The sequence below is a fragment of the Diorhabda sublineata genome, chromosome 3 (assembly GCF_026230105.1).
Source record: "Diorhabda sublineata isolate icDioSubl1.1 chromosome 3, icDioSubl1.1, whole genome shotgun sequence".
Classification (NCBI taxonomy): domain Eukaryota; kingdom Metazoa; phylum Arthropoda; class Insecta; order Coleoptera; family Chrysomelidae; genus Diorhabda; species Diorhabda sublineata.
Window position 1 is genome coordinate 4,244,062 of NC_079476.1, and position 26,079 is coordinate 4,270,140.

A 26,079-nucleotide genomic window follows, 5' to 3' on the forward strand; every position below is an offset into this window, starting at 1 on the left:
AATTATTTTTAAATGTCTAGTCATAGTATTTACTATTTTAATTTAAGGGTAGTTTTAAGGGCTGAAAAGCTTGAGAATATGATAAATATTTTCGAGAATGTGGAATAACATTTAAATCCTTTTTTTCATTTCATCAATACAAATTTTTTTAAACAATTTTTTATCGTAGGGTTGTTTTTAAGGGTCGAAAGGGGGTTAAAAATTCGATAATTAAGATAGAGATCATAAAATATTACTTACTCTATGCTTAAATCTTTTCAAGTCATATCAAAGTAATTTTTCATGATTTTTTCAATTTAGGGGTTGTTTGCAAGGATTGTAAGGTTTTCAAGGGGTTAAAAATGATTCTATTATAAGATAATTGTGTTAGAAAACACTTCACAATTGCCCCCCTCAATATTGAACACGTTTTCTAGCGATAAAATGGCTCAATGTCAATTTTTCCATTAAAGGATTACTTACATCCCTTAAAAATAATAGGCATAGCTCAGATCATTATCAGTTTCCAAAATTCCAAAATTTAATGCAAACTAAAATAAATTTTAGTTTATAATAATTCAAAAATGAATCTATATATTGTATGATAGACGGCTTGTAAATGTAATCATAAAACAGTTTTTATTCTCAAATCAAAATAGTAATAAATTCTAAATTTTTTAAGCATGTAATAGTTTCTTTAAAAACTAATAAAAACGTAAGGCCAAAGGTTACATCGAAATACTTCGAACATGTGTTAACCAGACACAGTTTTTCATAGTTAACATTATGTAAAACAGCGAAATCTAGTTTTACAGTGCTGTTTCATGATGATTGTTAAGTTCATTCAATGATTCGCGATTCCATTTTCAATAGTTAGTGAAATGTGATTTGTTGTTTTAACTGATTCTGTACTATCGATCGATTACTGTGCAGGTCACTAAAACGTTCAAGATCAAAAGTTTCTCAGTTCAATATTCTAATTTTCTACTGTCAACGTAAATATTATTAGTAATTCACAAATTCAGAAGTATTCCTTTCTTGTAAGTACACATTTCATTTATTCTAGTCTAATTTTATTTAATCTAATCCAAATTATGAGCCATACGGTTTACGACACATTTCAACATTTGATAAATCATAACAGAAATCTAGAAAAATGATCTAAACCACATTTTGGTTGACGTGTGGGTTAGATGCAAGTTTCTTTGTGCATGTTGTCAAAGAAAACTTCAGTTTTGTTGGTCTATTTGGAGGTAAACATCGAGAAAACAGAGGAAAATGGTGAGAGCCTAATCTTGAACATCTCAACTTGTCTTTCTTATGGCCAAATGGTAAGGCTCTATCTGCTAAAAAATAAAGATTTGTCCAGCTTCATTCCCCAAGATACCAAGTCGTTTCATAACTTCATAGATAATGTCGATGGTGAAAAATTTAGGAGGTATTGGGCGGATTTTCAAATTGATCAAGATCAAATAGATGACTAATAAAACTGATACTACTTAAACATATTATTCTGTTTTTATGATCGATATTCGTATTCTAGCATTTGTCTATGGAAAGACATTCTGAAGAAAATTATCATAAATTGTAATTATTTATTGAAACACAATGAAACATTTCTAATTGAACTGCATACTGTCCAACATCGTGTTATTTACATAAGGGAAAAAATTGAAATGTAGAAAAATTTAGTCTACAGAGGATATTTCTTTGAACTTAGAGCATTCCAAGATTTTGCCTTATAGCGCCACAATGGAAGTTCTATCATTTTGTTCCTTGTGTTTACCAGTGTTACATATACTAAGCTTTTAAAATATCCCCAAAAAATTAATACATTGTATTTAATTCAGCATAACGAGTTGACCATGAAAATAGACAATTCCTGACCAATCCACCTCTTAGAAAAATGTTATTAAGATGATTTTTCATATCATTTAGGAAGCGGGGACAAACTCCATCGTTTATTCATAATGTTCGGGGTCGTATGAGAAAAATTTTCCCATGTCACAGCATTATTTTCACATCATCCACTCACTCTCGACTTTATTGCATCAAGACTGGGAAAACCTTTTCTACTTAAATGACGAGAAGCCCCATCACAATTGAACCATAACTTCATTAAAGTTTGCAGTGGCACCCTACCAAAAGTTTCCAAAACTCGTTTTTCAAAAAATATAAAACAATTTTCGCGATATTCAAGTACCGGTAATAAAGTATATTGTTCGTATAAAGAATTAATGACTCCTTTGGTACGATAAATTAACGACAGACAATAGTAATGGACAAAAACCTCCTAACCTACGTCACCAACATATGGACTGAAGCTATAGAAAAATATGGAGAGAATCCAGAGCAATCGCACTGGACGTATCGATGGTTTTTGACAGAGTTTGCCATGACAACTTTCTAAATAAATTAAGATCGTTCGATTTGTCCTCCTCACTTATCGACTGGATTAGTAGCTTTCTCAAAAACCGATCCATCCAGGTCGCTATCAATGGACAACCTCAGAAAGGCTTGAAGTCAACGCTGGTGTTCCTCAGGGATGCATCCTGTGCATCAACGATTTACTTGACAAAACCGCAGAATCCTTCTTTTGCTTCAAATAACTCATCAAATTACAATCATATTGATGAAGCATGGGACAACAACTAGATAAAGAAAGTGAAGTTTCCGTGAAAAATATCCAACAAATGGTATGAGAAGATCGAAAGGAAATAATGATTCAAATAAATCAGGTACAAACATCGATATTAAAACATAGCAACCAAAACGAGGAATCCAGTGTCTTAGAAATGAATCTACTTGAGTAAAAAGTCTAATTATTACAGATAGGACTACCTAACAACACTATATAAAGAAAGTGAAGTTTTCCTGAGACATATCCAACAAGTAGCATGAGAAATTACCCGCAGATGATCCAAAGAAATCAGAACTAACATGCTGAGCCAGTCTTGCTACATAATCCTCTACTTCCATGGCATGCACTTTCTGAAAGTGAAAACGGTGAAGAGGTTGCTCCTGGAGAATCCTAAGAATAGTTCTCGTACGCTAGTTGTGGAATCAGCATGAACTGCATCTAATTCATTTTGCTCTAAATCTGGTGTTCGTATACTTTGCTTTTGACCTTCGCCACCTTTTTTTGCTAATATACGTTTTTATTTATTCGCTTTTTTTATTGTGTTCAATAAATAATTACAATTTATGATAATTTTCTTCAGAATGTCTCTTTATGGCGAACGGTTTCCTTGGCATGTACAACGATCTAAAAATCTATATATCTCCCAAACTACAAATTTTATCAAGTTAAGCAAAGAGTACCTTTTTGTTACAAAATCTGTTGAAAAATTAATTGTTGCTATTTTTAGATTGTACAGGTTGTCCTGTAGTTACGGATTGCTAACTATTTGGAATGAGCGTTTGCAAAGGATGAAGATCTTTCAATAGTTAATGGTACTTCTAAATTGAAACATTAATTTTGGTAGATTGGCAATATCATTATTTAAAAATAGATGGAGTTACACTATAACTCAGAAGTCTTTGAGTACAGTTCTTCAATTGGAAGATATTGTACAACAATTTACACCAATCTTGATAATAAAAAACGCACTTGATTGTTAAATAAGATACCAATAAGTACATGAAGTAACCGTAGGTGTTAAAAACCATTCCTATCGTCTAGGGACCGGTACTGTATTCTGGAACGTATAAATGAGGATCGACCAGATACTACACGGTTAATATTCCGATTACTGGTACCAATTAGAAAATACGTCTCAAGGTTAAGTTAGATCACCTATCAGCTGATTGAGAATCCTAAACCAATACGAAATTTCCAAACGTAGCGTTCAATTTTCCGTGGAAATTTCAAATTTAAAATATGATGAACAATAATTTCTGATTTTTATTTTTTGTACTTCAAGTTTTTCGTGATTTTTAGTTAGTTTTATAATAGATTCTAGATGTTTAATAAGTGTTATTGAGTAGTTATTAACGATTTACATACACCCTCTTATGGTTTTAACACCAAAGGTTATTAACTGTACTAAACGTACATAGAAACAGCAGTTTCATTTCTGTTTTTGGTGATATATTTGAGTTTAAAGTTCAATCTTTCGTCCAGTTATTTTTTAAAACAATTCAATGGAGTTGCATGAACCAAAATTATTACGATCGTTGATCTTAAATATGATGGATCCTTCCATTTTTATTGATGGGAAGAATGGGGATTCAGAAACAAAACAAAAAAAACGAGAGAAACGAAAATATTTTTTCATATTATTACGAATTTTGGAAAACATACAGTAAAGGCGATTACAGCATATGCGCAAAATGTTGTCCATTTACTTCAATACAAGTCATGCGATTTTTAAAACTTTGTAATACATTTTGCGACATCCCTGACTGTTCAATTCTTCTTATGTCTTTGGTAATCCTATCTTCTAATTCCTGACATTGACAGGTTTTGTTTTATAAACGATGTTTTTAAGTTACCAACAGAAAATAGTCTAAAGGATTCATGTCTGGTGATCGCGGGTGTCTAGTAGTCAAGTGAGGATCGTCTTCTAGCAAGACACAAACATCTGAAGATTTGTTTTCAGTTGATGCAGTTTTTTGCGCCCTGATTTGGATAAATCTTTTACTGAACCAATCTCGTTAAACCATTTTACCAATTTCCTGACAGTAGATCTTATTATTGGATTTCGGTTAGGATATAAATTATTAAAGATATCACACATTATTTCTTGTTGACTTCTACGCCTATCAGCAAAAAATTCAGAATGTGGGATAGCTTCAATTGCCAGAGATCTTCATCTTCTATTTCATACTGGATTTACGTAGTGTTTCACACAGAATGTGGATAGAGGTTTCGTCCTCTGCGCAACAGAATCTGCGTTAACTGCTTCAAATTGTTTATTTGGTTTTTAGCCTATTGAAAAATTTGTTGTTATCACATTCAGAACACTATTCTCTAAGCGCTGCCTATTGCTATAATGTTCGATAAATAATTTATTGTTTTGTGAGATAAATTTCTATATGATTTACTCCAATTTTTTGGCAAATGAAGAGAACATTATGAAAAACAATTCCTATAATTTGCCCGAAATAGGACAACGGCTTTGTTTTGAGAAAAAAAAATTCTCCTTCGTAAAAACTGTATTTCCAATTAACACATAGTTTTTCGATTAAAAAAAATTACTTACAGGTATATCATTGATAACATTAGTTATTAGAAAGCTGTGTTAGTTGTCATTGACGTAGTTAGGGCAACAATTAACATACAAAGAGTCAGCGATATTAACCGATACATTATTATGCATATTTTGAGAAAATAAGCATGCAACAATAGTTTTTAATTATAGTCGCATATCTAGAAAAACAATACGCCGATAATATATTTATAAATAGTGCGTATAAATGCATATAAACAACTATGATTTTTCCTCAAGATATCTCGCACTAGTGTATAAATCGGGAAATTATAAAATTATCAATTATAGATCCATCCAAAATATTGAACTTCATCGAATGACATCCCAAGGAAACAAATGTTATCTAAATTTCAAAAAGTGTGTTTTAAACGGTTAGGTTCCTTCTTTCCCAACGAGGGGGAAAAGCTACACAAATTCTGAACTCATTGCTGTGGTCAGAAGAATTCAACCTAAACACGAAAATGACAATATACAAAGCCCTAGTAGAACCCATTTTAACGTATGAATATGAGTGCTGGCAACCAACAGATAGGAGAAAAATATAAAAATATAGAGGCTGTGGAAACGGACTACTTAAGAAGATCATCCAAGATATCCAGAACAGAGAAGACACGACGAAGAACAGGTCGAGTATACACGAGTTCAGGGAGAATACAGACTAAGCAACTGCTCTGGTACGGATATGTGATGGGGATGGAGCAGAACGACTGACCGAAGAAAACATCAATGTATCAACCGCAGAATAGAAGGAGACAAAGAAGATCCTCTAAGACCTGGAAGGGAGTAATTGAACAAACTATGAAAGACAGATCTATCCAGGAAAACGAGTGGATAGATGCGGCTGTAAGACCCCCGCTGTAGATATAAATTACTTTGAAAAGAAATTAACCGTTTTTCATCAACTGCGACCGTTCATTGCAGATAATCGTCTAATTTGAGTCATTGGAAATACGATGTTCTTCTTATATCTTATTTTTAGGATTCCTGAATAAGAAACATGTTGATTAAGCTTCAGCTGTTATCCCTGGCTGTTTTGCTAAGTGCTATACTAACAGCAGCAGAGACGAGCTACAAAGTTGGTGTTGGAAGAGCGGATTGTACAGGACCAGCTGCTGAAATTACTTTTGTGAGTATCACGGGTATAGATGTTGGTACTTAAGTTTCGATATATAGACCAATAAAAACAAATATTTAGGTAATTTTATAGTTTCGCGATCTTCTCGTTTTATTGCTGTAGAAAATCGATAAATCATCCGATTTCGATCATTTTTTTTTAAATCTTCGTTTTTACGGCTAAATTACGAAAAAAATTATGGGAATAAAAAAAGAAAACCTATATTGGGTTCAGGACATTAAATGTTCATGAAAATGCATGAAGATGTTATATTTTTGTCATAATCTACACAAAAAAACGAAACGTGAAGATGATTATGTGATTTACTCCTACGAAACCAAAACCATAGGTTGTCTTAGTCCGATCAAAACTTGCTGCTCACTTGAACTAACCTTGTAAATATAGAAGATCATAGCGAGCACATGTTCTATTAACTAATTCATATTTCGATGGCAAATCGTATCTACTACTATTTACACTCTAATAACAGTCACTCAACTGCTTACAACTTGAGGATGATTGTATTTTTTCTATCTCTAACTCCTATAGTTTCGTATCATGTCAAGACATGAAGAATGGCCCTCGTATTTTGATAAATCGAAGAAACCAAATCACCAAAGCTACATTTTTGATTGTGATACTTCAACGAAAACTCGCACCAAAACTGGTCGACCTAATAATGAAAAATCCTTGGACTTTATGCGTAGTTTTGTAGATAAATCCTCATATATCTAGTCGGAAAATTGAATTACAAATAATTTCTATAACAAAAATGCAGTTGATAACAGTAATTTCAATAAAGTTTAGTTTCACTTTCAAACTACAATTTTACTTTTCAAAATTACTTAAACGAAGTCTTCCAAGAGAGATGGGTTGGTGACCAGCCAAACCTTCCAATTTATCGCCTATCGATTATTTTTTATTGCCTATCTAAAAAACAATGTTAAAAATATTAGTCAGTTACGTACTTTATGACCGAGCTGTATTCAGAACACATATATAAAAATCGACAATAAAATAATGTGAACATTAATCGATAAATGTTTTCAAACATAAAATTTCAACGTTCATGATAAATACAAGTTATATTACTTTGTAGATTTTGAATTATAGTTATACGAACTAAAGTAAAAACATTTTTTTAGATGGGATACGCCAAAGCTAATCAAAAAGGTTGTGGTATTCATTTAAGACAGTTTTCGAGAGCTTTTATATTCAATAATGGAAAAAATCTGATGACATTTGTTACAGTAGATGCGTGTATGATGAATCATCCGTTAAAGCAAGCAGTGAGTATATTATTATATTAATAAGGATAATTCGTCCATTCTTCGTTCTTTTTTCGCAAATGACTTACAAATCAATCAGAAAGCATAAACATTTTCTCTGGTCAGAATTTTGTCGATTATCCTAGATGGATGTTCCCAATAAGAGCGTGAGATTTAAATTTCGCGCCATGTTTGACAGTCATAATGTCACGATTATGACGTGACAGATAGAAAGTTGACAGTTGGGAGTTAGTAAATATGGAGCATTACACTGTAGAACGACTCGTCCTGATTATCAAAAATTATTATCAAAATAGTTTAATTGCCTCTATTCGTAAAGTGCGTCCAATGTTCGATCGAAATAATATGCTTAATTCATCTATGATGAAAGTCCTGGTTCGATTAGTGATGTGAAATACACGATACGAGCTCGTAGAGGTGTTGGTCAGAACAAAACATCACGGTAGTTCGCGAGAGTGTGACAGAAAGGCCAGAGAAGTCAGTTCGCCATCGGGTCCTAGAATTGGACATCTCAACAGGCACTCTTCAACGAATTCTCTCTAAAGATTTACAGTTACATGCCTATAAAATCCGACTAACTCAAAAACTTTTGCTAGTAGACCATGAACAGCGAAGATAATTTACCAATTGAATTGGTTGCTCGAGGAATCTTCTGATTTTGGAAACAAAATCATGATGTCCATTTTCACCCTAATAGCTTCGGTAATAGGCAAAACTGTCGCATTTGGGGCTTACAAAATTCACGAATGATTAATCAGAAAGAAATGCATCCACAACAGGTCACTATATTATGATCTGGATAAATAATTGGACCCTTTTTTTTTCGAAAACGAGCAACAGTTAATGGCGAATGTTTTAGTGCTATAACACAGTTTCTTGTGTCTCATTTGGTGGATTTTGTTTCATATGTAATTCCTCAATGAATATTTTATTATACTTTATTATAAAAAATCATGTTTTATTATTGAACACTGATATTTTGCGCTCTTAGTCAAACACCACCAGTCAATTACCAAAAATCTCTTTCAAAAGAAGACTTGAAGAAACATACTTACCTCTGACACTTCATTCTAAGAAAGAAAAAAGAAAACATCATCCGAAGTTTTATGCCACCCTGTTAAAAGTAAAAAAGCTTCTTACAATACTCAGAAGTAATCACTGAAAATCAGAGAAATAATATTACTTCACAATATTGGGAACTTTGTGAAGAAGAACAGCTCCTATTTTTAAATGGATTTATGTAGGATTCTTCCCGGAAAAGATGTGCTATAAGAAGACCTTCATATAGAAGAAAAAATACTTTAAAATATTTATTAAAAAATGCTGACGTTCCTGTGTACAAAGCTTCCTTCAACAACCCCTTGCGTTTAATAAATCTCGTGATAGATTTTAAAGACCATAAAAAGTAGTATTGCCGAAGATAATTCTCTCCAGTGATATAATGGAGTATCATTATCGAAGAGAACCACCTATACTTACCATCTCATATATCTATCACAACAATATTTCAAGATTTCAAATAAAAAAACTCTAAATTCACCGGAAACTATGAACTTAGTCAAAAAAAAGGATGAAAACTTAACATCTCTTTTACTCAAGATGGTAACGAAGATATTTTCTTTGTACAGCATACAATATACATAAAACCGAGACCCAACGAACAATAACTTAGTGAAGTGTAAGTGTAAAGTATGACGTCAAAAAAGTAAACCAGAGTTACGCAATGAATTAAAAGAGAAAAGATGTCCAACGAAATTGTGAAAATCGAAAAATTGGAGCATCGAACCAACATCAAGTACCTGTATTTAAAAGGGTTAAGAGGTAAGCAGATTTACGAAGATATGCTTAATACCCTTGGTGATCAATGTCCTTCGTATGCGACCGTGAAAAAATTGGACTGCAAGCTTCAAAAGAGATAAATTTTCCATTGAATATGATGACCGATCGGGAAGACCAGTTTCTGTGTCAGTCCTCGAAAATATCCCCCGAATATCTGATGCACTGAATATTTCATACGAATGCATTCATCATATAGTTCACGTCAATTTGGACATGAGACAAATTGCTGCAAAATGGATCTCCAAATGTTTGAATGTTGACCAAAAGCGTGCAAGGGTAGAAGTATCGCGTTCGATCTGTGCTCGACTTCTTAAACCGAATTGTTACTATGGATGAGACTTGGGTTCATTTCTACGATCCAGAAACAAAGCAACAATCGATGGAATGGCGACACTCTGGTTCTCCAAGACCTAAGAAGTTTCGTGTCCAAAAATCTGCTGTAAAAGTTCTTGCTCCAGTTTTTTGGGATTGCCATGGAGTAATCATGATTGATTTTTTGGATTAGAGTAGAACAATAACTGGAGATTACAATTACTATATTACTGACCACTCTACGGGAAAAAATTAAAGAGAAAAGACACGCAAAACTATCCAAAGGGTACCCTGCACACAAATCTCATGTTGCCATGCAAAAAATTCGTGATTTAGGGTTTGAATTACTAGAACACTTCCCTTATTCACCAGTCCGTCCGATTATCATCTCTTTCCTCAACTGAAATAAAGTTTATAAGGTCGTAAATTATCTTCCGACGAGGAGGCAATAAAAGCTGTGAAGTTCTGTTTTGCAGAGCAAGAAAAAACATTTTTCTAAAAGTCTAGAGACGTTGCAGGTGAGGAGAGAAGAATATGTTGAGTAATAAAATATTTTGACATCGAAATTTTGTTTGGTTCTACAGTAGGCTAAGAATTTTTCAATATATCAATATTAGCTGACTATTTTCATCATTAAATTGAAGTGTTTTTCATGTGCTAAGTCAAGTTTAAATAGTAGACAGTTTTATGATTTGAAAGACTAAAATTGAAAATTGAAGCTGGAAAAAGGACAGATTCATTTTTTCGAGAAATGTTTTTAATTTTATACTTAAAAAAGAAAAATTTTCGCACGATTTAGAAGCTCAAAATGACATTCCTTCAAGCGATTATGAAGAATCTGAATAAACATTACACGCACGTGATATTTGACGACACTTTGATTTCTTGCTGGAGTTATTAATAATTAAAATTCAGCACCATTTTCTGAACACCCTATATTAATTTTTATCAAAGTTTTCACAGATTTCGAAAGCTGTAAGTGTTATTTATCCAAATCCCAAAAATATTAGACCTGACTCACTTAAACTTAGAAATATAATTTTTTTAGTGGAGGGCTGCATGTGTCCAAAAATTTCGAAAATGTCAAATAATTAAAAAATGGTCGATTTTAGGCATATTATGCTTTATATAAAGTTACATTGAAATTTCGCGTAGATTCTAAAAATTTTATAAAAACATAGCATTTCGTTCAAAATAACGAAGTATTTTTTGTTCTAATTCTTATTTCTAGGTATAAAAGCAAGAAAAATAAATAACGTATAACCCGTGCAAAAAAATGTGTGGCCTTTGGCTCATTATAAGTGAAAGAAATGATCTTGAAAACATAAATACACGTTGTCCCAACGAAAAGTGCCCATCTTTACTATAATACTTGTATATGTATATCTCAAATTGCAAAGAAAATTGAGTAATACTGATATTGAAATTGTATGTGTTTTCTTTATAACATTGATATTACCAAAAATATTTTTATATCTTTTAGGTAATTGATAAATTGGAAGCTCTAATACCTAAGACGTTCACTTTACAAAATACTATAATATCTGGAAGTCACACACACAGTACACCTGGTGGATGGCTCAAAGATGTAATGTACGATTTCCCCAATTTGGGATTTGTGCAAGAATCATTCGATGCTCTAGTTGATGGAATAGTACGAGTAGGTAATTTTTATTTAAAAAAAGCAGTGCCGAAGATGTACTACTTGTTATCAATGACTCTGTGACTTTGTAATATTAATACACTTTCGACAAACTTCAACAGTTGATAAAAGTGATATTTATTGGTTAATTTCAGTCAATAGAGAAAGCTTACAAGAACCAGGTGGATGCACAGCTTTATATGAATAGTGGTATACTTCTGGATTCTAATATCAATAGAAGTCCAGCTGCTTATGCTTACAATCCCACAACCGAACAAAATAAGTGAGTTCATTCGTTTTATTATTCAACATCATTGACTAAAGGTTTTATCTGACATACCATTTTTAACAATTTAATAATAAAATTTGTAAAAATCAATCAAATTATAGTTTAAACCTAATATAGAGCAGAATGAATATTTTCTAGTGATGTTGATGTGCACTCCTTGAATTACAGCTCTCTTCTGTACTCCACAATAGTCTCGGAAGTTATTTCATATCATATATCTGAAGTTATATTATATTAGATTAACCTCATTTTCTCTTCTAGTTCGTGAAGCATTTGAAGATTTCCTATGTTTGAGATTTTGAGATTTGATACTGTCATTTTAAGAACAGTCACTTTAATTTAATTCAAGATACAAAACGTTCTAAAACTTCTTATTCCTGTTCACATCTATTAGATGAAATTTCTCACGAAAGCTGAAACAAAATTATCACCTTGTCTTCTATTTTGATCAGAAATAAAATGAAAATAAAGAAAGATTTCAATAACTTAAAAAACTCATAGTCTCGTACTTAATCTGATTTATCTTGATATCTTTCTCTAGAATTTTTGCTCTTAGGATATTCTTATTATAGTATTGCAATAGAATCGTGGCAACATCGAAAATATACTGGAGATCCCAATGTTTACAGCTGATCTATTAATCCCACTGCTAGGTCTTGCGTCTTCAGGTGTTTGTTGAGGCGAAAGTGCCCCGATAGAGCTCCTGATACAATCAGCAGATCTACTGTGGTTATAGGTTCCTAGAAGAGTCTTTGTCTGTCGTAGGTTGTCCCAATAATTGGTCAGACAGATGATGATCTCCTGTTTGCGATAGTTCTACTCTAGATTGGACTGAATACATTTTTCAATTGCATAAATTTCTGCTTGAAAAATGCAGAAAAATTGTCCAGCCTTTCAGAATGTCTGATTCTGGGCCCGTACACCCTTATTCCTACACCATTTAATGCCATTCCCATACATTTCATGTATGATGTTTTGATCCCATTTGCTTTCAAAGTTTATTATTGAAAAGAAGTTTCTCCCAAATCTAAACTTCTTCATTGCAACGTCCTGAAGCATGTCCCAGTGCTAGTCAATATATAAGAACGGGTTGGTTTTCCTTGATTATTCTGTCTCTGAACATTCTAAGCGATTTTTTCTCTGCCATTCTTTCTTGTACTATGTGGATAGGTGGGAGATTTACAATCACTTATAATGCAGCTGTTGGGCAAGATTTCATTACCCCAGTTGCACGTAAGCAAGAGAAATTATTCCTCGTGGTATTCAGACTAGTTCTAGTACCCCAAACCACTGACCTATATGCAATTTCCACGTACATTCACCTAAGGATCTTTAAGTTACAACCCCAATTTCTCTCTGCAAAGTTTCTGCACACCATAAGAGATTTTGTGGCTTTGGTGATTAGCTCTCTTTCGTGCTTTCATTCAAATAGCTTCTCCATCTTGAATACATGACATTTTGAGTGAATCAACAGTTAGATGATTTAGTATAGATAAGAGTTCTCCAAAGCTTAGAAAACATAAGCCGCTCGTTTATAATAGTTTTCTCCCTTTTTTTATCTAAAAAAAGGATAATGCGCACTCGGATATAGGAGACAAACCGGTGTGTGGGGCTGTACTATAGTTATAAATTCCCATCCAGAACCAGCGTTAGCATTCCATTCCACAGAATGGCTTCTTCGCTTAATTTGCGTTGTTTCTGTACATTCTTTGTTTTGTGATCTCTTTAGTTGTTGCTTCACGTGATTGTGGTATTAACCAAACTGTCGCTTCCCATCGTTCGTAAAATTGTTTCTGTGTACTCGTATACGGCGTCCCATGATCATAATCCATAGGATTTTCTCGGGAGACAATTTTCCGACCTTATTTTGTGATATCTCGCTTTGTCCAAATAGTAATTGGGTGACATATGGTAGGAGACGCGCATTCCATCTACCTCGTTGATCCGTATCATACTTCTGTAGCCATTGGTCCATGGTCACGACTCTTGTTTCGTTCGCGATTCTGACATTCCAGTGACCTTTCCCTCGTTATATTCTCTTTCTTTCGAGTTCTAGCAGATCTTCTAGGATGATTCCCGCAATGGTTAATACTGCTGGTTCTGATACTGAGCAGTATGCACTGCATACTCTTAGAGCGACTCTGGCTATTCTTCTCTCCCCATATCTCTGTGCCGTACAAAAGTATTTATTGTGACTGACGCTAACAGTCGCCTTTTGGTAGCAGTCGTCTCGATGGGGAGTTCTTCGATTTTCATCATATGGATATTGTCAAACTTTACCTTCTGTCTCCTAATCAAGAAACGATCCTTTGAATTCCTCACTATTCTAAAAATACTTTTCACCTCCTGATACGCATAATGTTAACCAAGCTATCGAACTACTCCAAAGTGCAACTTTAAACAAATTTTTTTATTGGATAGGTGCGGAAACTGATAATTTTATTTAGGGGAGAGTTCCCTTGAAACGGACAATTGTGGATTCACTTTTTCAGAAAAAGCTATTTCATGGGATATTGCCCTTGTTATGGACAGTTATTCCCATGAAGTGGACAATGGTACAAAAACATGAGAACAGGTGAAATAAAAGTGAATAAAAATTCAAAAACACTTCTTGCAGAAGAAATTTAAATTTCCAATTATACTACAAGATTTGTGGGCCCACTGGTTACACAAACGGCACTGAATAAATTCTTCTTTACTTAGTAGATAGTAGAATCATCTTCCTCAGAATCTTTCTTCTCTTCGACAATTGAAGGATCAAGTTCTTGTTCTATTTGACTCAAATATTCTTCAAGATCCCGTGGAGGTGGAGATTCATCATGGAGAGAGATGTTTCCGTCTGTATCAGAGTCACTAGAGCAATGTTTCTTTTTGGCTGTCTTAACTATTTTAGCCTTGGCACCTTTCTTCTTACTTTTATCATTTCCTTCTTCTTCCGCTTTCATTATCTCATCTTTTTCAGGTGTATCTGTAATAATAGAACGGCCACGAGTTCTAGTTTGATTTCTTAAAGGTGCTGTAGGATATGGTCTTAACATTTCTGGAGAATCTATTCCTAACACTTCTTTTCCTTCCTTCGTAACATTTTTCTTCACATTGTCGATGCCGCTTGTAGAAGGACGATTTGGATCAGCGGAAGTAGATGGCTGATCTAAAACATTGTCGTTCTCTGGTAGGTTGCCTTTCGATTGTGAGATGGTTAGAGTTTCCTGAGTTATTAAAGATGTGGGATTAGGTCTGTCAGTTATACTTGAAGGGAGAAAATCGTCGTCAGTGAAGATGTTTATTGTTACGGTTTTCCCTGGATTGCATGTTAACCAATTATTCACAGCTTGTTTATATATAAAAATGAAAAAAAAAATCATTGTTAATATAATGATAATAAAATTAATTTCTAATGGTATTACCTTGACTTGAACGGACCATAAACGGCCACATCAAGAGGTTGTATTCGGTGGCTGCAATGCGGAGGCAACGTTAAAATTATTGTGATTTTTTCTTGCAAAATCCACAACTTGCAGATTCACATGAGTTGCATGATTGTCCATAATAATTAATGCTTTTTTATCAGCAGTTGTGGTTCGAGAAATGTTTCAAAGATTCAACAAAAATTTCCTCGGTCATCCAACCAGATGGATTTGCAATACCTTTGGCACCCACAGGAGCTCTCTTGAGCATGTTATCTTGGAAGTAAACTCGTGGGAATATGAATACAGGCGGAATCATCCCTCCCGAAGCGCTAATGAAAAAAAGAACGGTAGTCAGAGTTCCCATTTCTGCCGAAGCGATTTGCCGTACTTGTTTTGTCCCTCGTACAGCTATTACCTTGGGCGGTTTCGTGACTATCATGCACTCATATCATGTTTGGTGCAAAATTGAGTTTCTGGTACAATTTTTCTAAATTTGAAAAGAAAGTTGTAGTATTTGTTTTATTGAAACAGGTTCTGCTCAATGATGTGCTTTCGGGTTGACGCAGTGAGAGTTCTTTGTGGCGACTCATGAATTCATGAAACCAATGAATGCTTGCTTTATTATTTTCATTCCATTCTGCTGGTGTGTCTACTTTATTGGCAACAACGAATTGGTAAGCCAAATTTCTGATCTGCGTTGTTGTGAAGCCATGACACATTTTGGAGGTTGTTCGAAGGTAAGAAACTAGTAACTTTTCCTGATCTTCCTTTAATGTTTTCTGAAATTGCCATCTGGAAAATTCTTGTGTTTTTTTACCAAATTGGCTAATAAAGATTTCGACAACCCTTCTTATGGAAAGATTATGATTTATTACGGCCTCCACTGCATCTTGAATCTCTTCATCAGACTTTCTAACTCGCTTAGCCATCATAGACAGCAACCTTCAAATAAAAATGAACAGATAAGCTTCTATAAATGATAATAAATATACGCGTGAAAATACTGTCATAAAGTTTTAGGAAAATAGTTAAAATCATTTAGTAGTACCGAAACAGAGAAAACACACAGTATTTTCAATGTTAAATATTTAAGTACATAACATTTCCCTTGAATCGGACACACTGGACGTCCATTTCCTGGACGTCGGAATGTCCGATTCATGGGATATGTGGTTTTTAGAATCACTTGATGTTTGTTTAAAAAAAATTGGCAACTAATCGTCACTAGAAACGTAGTTAAACACTTCGCAAATTTACGTAATCATTTACTCTACCTGCAACGGATTTTTCAATGCATCAAATTACTATCGGGTGTAGTAGAAATCTGTAGCGTCCAATTCAAAGGAACTCTCTCCTATAATTTTGTCATTAATTAGCTAGTTTCTATTGAAAATTCAAATTTTTAGATATGAATATAACGTAGACAAAGATTTAGTTCAACTTAAAATTGTCAGAGCTAAAGACGATGTTCCAATTGGGGTTATCAATTGGTTTGCAGTACATCCAACATCAATGAATAATACCAATTGTTTGATACATTCGGATAACGTTGGGTATGCCTCTATTTTGTTAGAATCAAGTATGGAACCTGATTCTTTACCAGGAAAGGTGGGTTTTTTCTTCAGCTGCAATTTTTCTACAATTTCTTCTATTTAATTTATATCTCTATATTCTATTTTCTAGACCTCCTTCGTAGGTGCCTTCGCCTCTACGAATTTAGGAGATACATCACCTAATTTAAAAGATCCGATTTGTATTGATACAGGGAAACCTTGTGATTATACTCATAGCACATGTGATGGTAAAAACGAATTCTGTATCGCATTTGGACCTGGAAATGACATGGTAGAAAGTACTGAAATCATAGCCACTAATTTATTTAAGAAAGGAAAAGTTAAGTCCGCTTATATCTATGAAAAATAATTTTGTTATTTCTTACGAATTTTCGTTTTTAGGAACTCTTAGAATCTACAAACTCTACTGAGATATCTGGTGAGCTGCGATTTATTCATCGGTTTATTCATATGCCAAGTCAAACGGCTACTTATACATTGTCAAATGGAACAACAATTAATGTAAGTGTGAAGTAAATAAATACATCAATTCCATCTCCAACAAACTTAGTACAGCCATTCAAGCTTAAAATCGACCGAAACCTCGCAATTTTAAAGACCTTCATCGATCTTCTTGAAAATTTGGAATTAAGTTACCCTCCTCTTGAAACCTGACTTGATCGCAAAGTATTCTTTTTACTTTAAAGGGATGCAAATCAACCCTTATTTCAATAAATTGAAAACTAATGAATTAAATCGTTAATGGGCTATAGTTATGTCCAAATATAATAAATGTTGATTGTTTTGTATCATGACTTTAATATTTTTATATTTTATAGGTCACCTACCCTTAAAAACAACCCCTCATACAAAGATTATTTGAAAAATGTGGTAAAAAACATGAAATTTTTCTTATTTTGGATCGTAATAGAAGATTTTTTTTCTTCAAGTATAAGAAATCTGACTCTCAATATTTTCAATAATGCAACCACCAAAAACCACCCCTCAGAATGGAAAAAATGGCAAATTACTCTCTTTCTGAGAATTACAACGAAAGAAGCGCACCTTTATTTTCTATCTTTAACTCATAATATCATCATCATCATCATCGTGTAGAAGATTCCAGTGAGGTTGATTGCCAACTGTCCCGCCATCGTTTTGGTGGTCGTCCAACGGGTCTTCTTCGTGTGGGATTTTGTTACGATTTTTGCTATTCTATCCGTGGTCATTCTGTTGACATGCTGGTTCCATTCTCTTCTTCTTTTTCTCACCCATCTGAAAATGTCGGTATTTCTTTGACTGTCATTCAGTGTGTAACCCGTTATAGTTCTTAGCGTTTTCATTTCTATTGTTCTTAGTATCCTCTTTGTTACCGACGTTTCTGCTCTTGTTTCTGCCCCGTATATCATAATTGGTCGCACACATGTCTTGTAGATTCTGGATTTACATGGTATACTGAGGTGTTTATTTCTCCAAATTGGTTGCTTAAGATGTCCCGATACTGTAGCTGCTTTGTTCACTTGTCTCCTCACTTCATCTTCAAGGAATCCCGTGCTTGTTATTTTGCATCCTAAGTATTCGAAATACATGATTTGGTTCCTTAGCTATGGTCATGCATTTTAACTTGCTTGTTGAAATTTCCATATTTAAATTTTCTGCGCGTTTGCTAAAGGCGTGTAACATTCTTTGTAGGTCGTCTTCTGATTCTGCAATGAGTACGTCGTCATCGGCATAGCATAAGATGTTAATTTTGTAGGTTCCCATGCGGTATTCTAGTCCCAAGTTTTTTACGGTCTCTACCAGTTGGTCCATAACAGTATTAAATAGTAGAGGGTTAAGGCTGTCACTTTGGCGGATGCCCGACGTTGTTCCGAAATGCTGTGTTAGGGTGTGGTTTGTTCGTATTTGCGTTGTTGTATCAGTGTTCAGATCTTTTATAAGTCTTATATATTTTTTGGGTACCTCTTTGTTTTCAGTTGTAATCTGTCGAAGGCCTTCGTTAAGTCTATGAAACAGAGATATGCAGGTGTGTTATATTCAAAAGACTTTTCTACTAATTGCCTTGTTATAAATAATGCATCAATCGTGGACCGATTTTTTCGAAAGCCTTGTTGTTCTTCGCTGATTGGCATTATTGACGTTATGTCCTCGACAAGAATCTTTGTAAGTAGTTTCAAAGATGTGCTTAAGGTTATACCGCGATAGTTGGCAGGATTAGTTTTATCTCCTTTTTTAAATATAGGCACTGTTACGCTTCTTTTTCATTCTTCTGATATTTTTCCGTGTTGAATTATGATGTTGAACAGTTTTGTGTATTCTTCTTTCATTTTTAAGTTTACTTATTGCCGCAGCCACTTGCTCTTTCGTTATTGTTACCGATTCGTTTATAATGTCGTTTTCTAATTGTTCTTCTGGGGGTTCTTCTTCATTTTCTACTTCGGTGTAAAGATTTTTGAAGTATGTTTCCCATGTTTCGTTCGTGATTGTTTTCAGTTGAATAGATTCATTAGTGCCCTTTTTCATATCTCTTAATAATTTCCAAATTCGTTTTTGCGCTCCGTACATATCCGCTTCCATTTCAACACTAAATCTCTGCCAGTATTCTTCTTTAATTTTCTGTTATTCAACCTATTTCTTATTTCTATGTATGTGTTTCGGTTCTCTGGTGTCGGATGGTTCTTATACTTTAGATATATTTGTTTTTTCTCCTTTGTAATGTTTTTGACTTCATTCTGTGATACCGTGCTAGTTCCCAAGGCCTCTGTAGTACCCTCATATATGTTTTCTTTTAGTTTGAGCCAAGCTATATTGGGGGTGTCTTGCTGCATTATTGGATTAAGAGTTATATGCTGTTTACAACGGTTTGAGTAAAGTTGCTTTGTGCTTTCATTGTTGAGTGATTCAACGTTGAATTTTTCAGTTTTTACAGATGGTGTTTTCTTTTTTAATTGAGTTGTCATTTGTCAGTTTCCCTAGGACAAGCTTATGGTGTGTCCCGATGTTAGCTGATGTCAAAACTCTTACATCTATGATTTGTTGGGGTAGAAACATTCGGTTAGTGATAATGTAATCGATTATGGATTTGTTGTTTCGGTTATCGTAGAAAGTATATTTGTGCTGTTCTTTGTGGGGGCACTCGTTATGTGCACAAAATCCCGTTAACATTTCGCCGTTTCTGTTGATTACGTCTTCGTTATATTTTTGTTTTACCCCGTCTACGACTAGTATTGTATATAAATACAACGGAACCACAGCATGTATAAAAGAATAAATATTCCAAAAAGATCAAAGCTTAGACGTTTCGTGATTTTCCAGCATTATCTTTAGAAAAATGTATTCGATTTTTTAATAATAACTCGGCTCCCTTTAAACTTTTTGCATTCATCCATTTATCATTTTGTAGGGAATTTCATAAGCTACAAAACCATTGGAGTTGCAACCCTTCTAGGCCGTTTTCTTTAGAGAATTTTGATGTCAAAGGGTATAAAAGACTCTCCCTTAGCATTTAAATCAATTCTTTAAACGCTTATATCTCGTTTAACTTTCAAGCTACGTGAGTTTAGAAAAAAGCAAAACGTTCAGTAAAATAAAAGCTAAATTTTAGTTATAGAAAAATTCTTTCGTTGATCCAATAGTTTTTGAAAAAATAACGTTATTTTTTAAATCGGAAAAAAAATTTCACATTAAACAACTTTTTTCAAAATATACGCGTTCCAAACCATTCAAACTTTTGGAACGTGTTGTTAGGGCTTAAACAAAGATAATTTTACATGGGTTACGATTAATTTTAATTTTGCCGCACACGGTGTCAAATTTATCGACATTTTTTAGTTCAAATTCGAGTTATTTAACTTATTTTCGTCATAACTCGCTTAATTTTCATGCTAGATGGTTTTATAAAAGCTCATTTTAAAGGTCTGAGAAAGTACTTTAAAAATATTCATCACAATTGTTTATGAAAAACTGATCGTTTTTCCGTTATTTAAGCTCAAACCTGTGCATAAATTTACGAAAAAGAAAAAATTCTCTTTCAATGACTCATTCATTATTTAAAAAATTCATTTGAAACTGACTAATTCCTTTGTTTTTTTATAAGCTTCAGTTTTGATAAAATTTTTTTTTCCAGAAAATGCGTAATTTTCGAGTTTTTCGTGAAAAAATGTTGTGTGTGTTTTTTTTTTAATTTTCAATCGCGATTAACTCAGAAATTATTAAGTTAAATAAAAAACTTCATTCCACATTTTCCTCATAAAATTCAATTCTCTATCGATTCCTGATGCTATTTTGAAAGTTTAAATTTGTACTCCCGAGTAAGGGTGGCAATCACCCTTGGGGTAGAAGCATACATTGGCACCAAATCAGGTTTGTTAATTGCATCATTTTTCAGCTTCTGTCAAAATTTCAAACTAATCCATGAAGGTCTAAAATTGCGAGGTGATTTGCTTGGTTCACTGTTCTACATAGCATGTGTTTGATATTACATCTGAGTAAACTTTGCTTCAAACCAAAACTTTTGAAATTTTGAAATTTGAAAAGTGGTACTTGAAACGCAAGATTGGAAATCCAACATCAGTCCTATGGTAAAACAATATTCAGACGTTCACGTGAAACAGGACTGAGTATAGGAGGTTATTGACCACAGAACATAAAATTTGGAGATTTGATTCCACCAGAATATATCAGAACAGCATCATCAATTATTGGAAAAATTCTCTGTTCTTTGTTCTTTAGCGTATCTGGCTGTAGTGAGGTTAATATCTCACCTAGTGTCTTTAACTGGTGGTTGTAAATTGTTTTAGGAAGGATTTTTCATTGACACATATACAAAGTAAATCCGTATGCCACACACGAACTTTCTCGACCAAGCAGTAGACTCATGTTCAGCGCACTGACCACTTCCCGTCGATTCTGTATTGGTCGCATAGTTTGTGCAGCTCCACACTCAAATTGTATTGTTTCTATTAATTCACTCACATAATTTATGATTAACCTGGAACAAATATATCATCTAATTTATATGTTTTGCTTTAAAGGTACACGGATGCCGGGCAGCGATGGGTTATGGGTTTGCAGCTGGTACCACTGACGGTCCTGGAGAATTTGACTTTACTCAAGCGACCACTACCAGCAACGCTTTCTGGAATATTGTGAGAGATTTTATTTTTCCTCCAACAAAAGAAGACGCAGAATGTCATGCACCAAAGCCTATTCTGATAATGTCTGGAGCGGTATGTGATTTTACAAATCATCGATCTTCTAGTATAGTAATTAAGATTATAAATATTAATATAATGTGTGAGGAATAGAAAGATTATGCTGTTTTATATTTTTACTTACTTTAACCTTATCCTTTGAATAAAAACCCGTTCTTTTTTTTATTCAATAGATTCAAGTACCCTATGAATGGCAGCCGTCAACAGTATCTATCCAAATGTTTCAAATCGGACAATTTTTCATAACCGCAGTACCTGGCGAATTCACAACTATGTCGGGAAGACGATTAAGGGAAGCTGTTGCTAACGAAATTACGTCCAACGGTGGACCCAACAACCCAAAAGTTGTTATTGCTGGTTTAAGTAATGTGTATACAAATTATATAGCCACTCCAGAAGAATATCAGGTGAATAAACTAAACATTAGGCCAGTTTCTTCACGTTCTAATAAAATGCCAAATAATTACACTGGCCAACAAGATTTTCGTAACGCATGCGAGATCTTTATTTTTGAAATGGAAATACCCGTCTAATAAGAGAAAAATGTTTTTTAATCACTAACACGTACCACTTTTTAATAGCTTAGGTTTAGCCTGGTTTAGTGCAAAAAAATGATTATAAAGACGAAAATTTCGAGTCAAACGCGCCGCAGTTGCAAAACTTCTGACCAATTTTGCTAAATTTGTGGAGAATTTATGGTGAAATCGCAAGTCAGGCTATTTTCCGAAAATGTGGGAAAAGCCTATTTCAAATATTTTTGTAGCGTGTCATTAGTGCAGTGGATTAATGGGAAGTGAAAAAGCATGTTTTGCCATTTTGACGACTGCTATTTTTGTTTAAAAAAGACGTTATTCTAAGAAAGGAAAGCACAAGATAGAGTATCCAAATTTGCTTGTTGAATGATTTAGCACGTGATTTGGGGTTATCTGACATTTTTTCCCGACAATTTGGAAGCTGTCAATGATGAGTAGGTTCCACCAAGGTATTAGAACAATGGAAATTCTAATATAGTTTATACTTTTCCGTTTCGCCGCAAGGTTGGTTTTTCATGCAATATATTCTGTAGAGAACGACGTGAAATTCGAGGTAGATCTTTTATATATACCTCACCATTTTTCGCAACAAATCGTGTCTTGTTAGAGTTGTCTGACAATAAATCTGGAGTCACTTCTTTTTTACTAGACGTAGCTTCACCTACTTCACTAACATGATCTTCCTCATCACTATCACTTGAGGATTCGTCGGACTACATAACCTCAAAGTCCGAAATATTTTCCACTGCTTCTTCAATTTCGCTCTGAGACAGATATCGACTGAATATTGCACTTGTTTGAAGAATTGTATAAAAAAAACTATTGTTACTATTATTTGCAAATTTGCTACCCAAAAATGATACAACAATACACAGGCGGATTTCAAGTTGAAAACTGAACAGAACTTACGAAAACAAAAGAATCAGCCAAGGCATGGCACTTTTTAGCCAAACGATTTTGAGTTTAATTTAAAAAGTACGACGTTGTACTATGCAGTTCATGTTCACGTGGTACAAACAGTATGGACCTAGAAACAATGTATGTATAGAATTTTTTCTTGAAAATTAAAAGAACATACAAAAAAATGTCTCAAGGTGGCACTAAGTGCCAAACCTTGGTCGTTCTAGGGTTAATGGACGTTAATAGGTAAACTCCTTTGAGCAACAGCAAGTACAAATGTAGCAAATATGTAATATGATAAAATTATGTGTATGATACGAAAAACATATATTATGTACATATATATTTTTAAATGCTTACGAAAACAAAAATTCATGTACTATGTAATCTTATTTTATTTAGAACTTATTTGCACTTAAAAAAACCGTCAATTTCGTTTGGGTTTTTGTTTTTGTATTTTGAATGTTTTTTCTCTAACTCATAAATTTCGTCGTATGTTACTTGATCAACAACCTCCGCGTATTCAAAGTACTGATGCACCGTCTCCAACGCATTTCATTGGAATGATCTTTATTTCTTTTTCCGGAATCTGCCTCGTCTTCACTGTCATTTCCAGCAATACAGGTATTCACACAATTCTTAACGATATCGTCGTCCGGTTGTTCTCCAGCGGTAGTTACTTAGTCGTTAATTTGAAGTTTTTGACAGTAACTTCACTGACCAAGTACCATGCTTTTCTACCAAATTTCATAGCTAAAAGTACGTTAATGTCAGGGCTACTGTTTTCTTCCAGACTCGTAAGAATATGTTTAATGACTTCTCTTTGATGAAAGCGTTTAAAAGTGTGAATGATGCCTTGATCTAATGGTTGAAGTTTACTAGTGCTGTTAACAGGTAAAAACATTACTTTTATGTTGGTAAGTCTGTATGGGCAGCACAATTGTCAATGAATAGTAGAATTTTTTTTTCGGTTTATCTTCATTTGTTTGTCAACTATTTTCAACCAATCTTTAAATAATATCTTGGTCATCTAAGCCATTGTATTATTGGCATAATCAACGGGTAGAGTTTTGACACCTTTAAAACATCTAGGTCGCTTTGATTTCCCGATGATGAGAAGTGGGAGTTTGTCCGTACCACTCATGTTTACCCACTGGAGAAGTGTAAGGCGCCCCTTGCTTTGTTTTCCTCCATGGCATTTTTCGCCTTTAAACGTAAATGTTTTAACCGGAAGACACTTAAATAACAAAGCAGTTTCATCCGCGTTATCAATATCGTCTGGTTCATACCCTTCTAAAAGATTTGGCAGATCTTCACTCCAGTGGTTGCACACACCTTGGTCGACTGATTTACTTTCTCTGGCTGCTTTTTTGAAAGCTATGCCATGACGCCTTTTAAAATCCTCTAACAAGCCGTTGCTAGATGAAAAGTTCTGGATTCCCCGTTTTGTAGCAAACTCTTTTGATTTTTCTTTCAACAAAGGTCCATCTATGGGAATATTCTTATCGAGAGTTTGTTTTATCCATGCCGAAAGGCACTTTTCGATATTGGGAAATTCAGAAACTCTAGCCCTCTTAATATTTCCATGGTGGATTCTGGTAAATTAAACTCCCACTGAATTTCATTTCGCGATTTTCAGGATACAAACTCATTCACTATTTTAAATTTATCACTTAATGATAGTACTTTAATTTTTCGTTTTGACATGATGCAGCACAGAACTCTCCTTCGCAATTGATAACTATAAACTGAGTAAGTCCGACAAACAGGACGGTACACAGGCACACGTGTCCATTTGAAAAGAATGCGATAAAATAACAACATTATTTGGTTCCGGGAAATAGAATAAGTACAATAATGACGAGAATACCAAAAAAATGGTAGGAAGTTCCACGAAAGTTAAGAATGAGTCATAAAATAGCACATGTTAAATTTGTAAATAAAGATTGTCTGTCGAAGTCTATGAGGGAAAAACGATACTCTCTTACAGAGGTTTCTATTTCTCGCTAATAGAGGTTTTGGGAACTTAAAATGGCGGGTCCTGGCTATTGCTCTCACTTATAAAGTACTATCACTTATCCAGGTTTCACTGTATTCATTTACTAACAATAGAAATAAACATTTCCAAAATAAAAGGCGACATCGAGATTTACTGAAGGACTTCTAAAAGTAGAAAGTAAAAGTAGTAGTACGAATGTTTAAATGTTGAGAAAAGCTGAGCTACGAAATTTTTGATCCCAGGATGCTTAGTCGAATTCCAGCAACCATTTTAACCGTTTTAAGGAACTAACAAAAACGGAAGATTCACCTTTGGGCGAATGATAAAGTTATTCTTTTTTTTTTTCTCTTATATTGTTCTCAATAATTGTTTTATGTTGTTTTAGCTACAAAGGTATGAAGGTGCTTCAACTATATATGGTCCGTATACTCTTCCCATATATATCCAACGGTACAAAGAATTGACAAAAGCGCTTATTTCGGTAAGATTTTGTTTTTAAATAAAATTATTATTATTTTAAGTGAGGATATATTTCATTTATATCAGATATGACATACTTGTTAATGTCAGTATCTTTTACGAAATTAAGCAGACACGTTGATACAATCAAGAAGTTTCCGTTTTGTTTCTAATAGTTTTTAAAACCTGCAAACTTTTCATATTCTTTTTTGGTGGCCGAGTGACTTGGAAAATCATGCTTCTAGGACACTTTATTCATAGAGTCATTTGGAAAGAAGGATTTTAGGAAACTATGATCAGCAGATTGTATCGAATACACTCTATTATTCCATTTT

General features: G+C 33.8%; 2 protein-coding genes across 5 annotated transcripts in view; one reads left to right on the forward strand and one right to left on the reverse strand.

Annotated features, from left to right (window-relative positions):
- The window catches only part of LOC130440947 (neutral ceramidase), a 44,291-nt gene that overhangs the window by 7,449 nt on the left and 10,763 nt on the right, over positions 1–26,079 (forward strand). For 3 of the 4 annotated variants that reach the window (XM_056774350.1, XM_056774352.1, XM_056774354.1), the window contains 10 exons: positions 6,172–6,318; positions 7,452–7,595; positions 11,230–11,406; positions 11,544–11,671; positions 16,494–16,695; positions 16,771–16,980; positions 17,043–17,162; positions 21,674–21,868; positions 22,027–22,260; positions 25,671–25,766. In XM_056774350.1, the coding sequence (XP_056630328.1) occupies positions 6,190–6,318; positions 7,452–7,595; positions 11,230–11,406; positions 11,544–11,671; positions 16,494–16,695; positions 16,771–16,980; positions 17,043–17,162; positions 21,674–21,868; positions 22,027–22,260; positions 25,671–25,766 (1,635 nt within the window). In that variant the 5' untranslated portion in view covers positions 6,172–6,189. Of the gene's footprint in view, positions 1–721; positions 1,020–6,171; positions 6,319–7,451; positions 7,596–11,229; positions 11,407–11,543; positions 11,672–16,493; positions 16,696–16,770; positions 16,981–17,042; positions 17,163–21,673; positions 21,869–22,026; positions 22,261–25,670; positions 25,767–26,079 lie in introns of those variants that run through there. The other variant, XM_056774353.1, reaches the window with a different exon arrangement.
- Positions 14,271–16,029, reverse strand: LOC130440950 (uncharacterized). The gene is made up of 2 exons (XM_056774358.1): positions 15,085–16,029; positions 14,271–15,008 (listed from the first exon to the last, which is right to left on the reverse strand). Exons 1-2 carry the CDS (start codon positions 15,113–15,115, stop codon positions 14,377–14,379), a joined length of 663 nt encoding a protein of 220 aa, XP_056630336.1. The 5' UTR covers positions 15,116–16,029; the 3' UTR covers positions 14,271–14,376.

What these genes read in the sequence shown, in the direction of transcription:
- LOC130440950 (XM_056774358.1), bottom strand. Translation starts at nt 15,115, where the DNA reads ATGTGGCCGTTTATGGTCCGTTCAAGTCAAG. An exon ending in TATGGTCCGTTCAAGTCAAG is followed by an intron (nt 15,009 to 15,084) that starts GTAATACCATTA and finishes TATATAAACAAG; the next exon opens with CTGTGAATAATTGGTTAACA.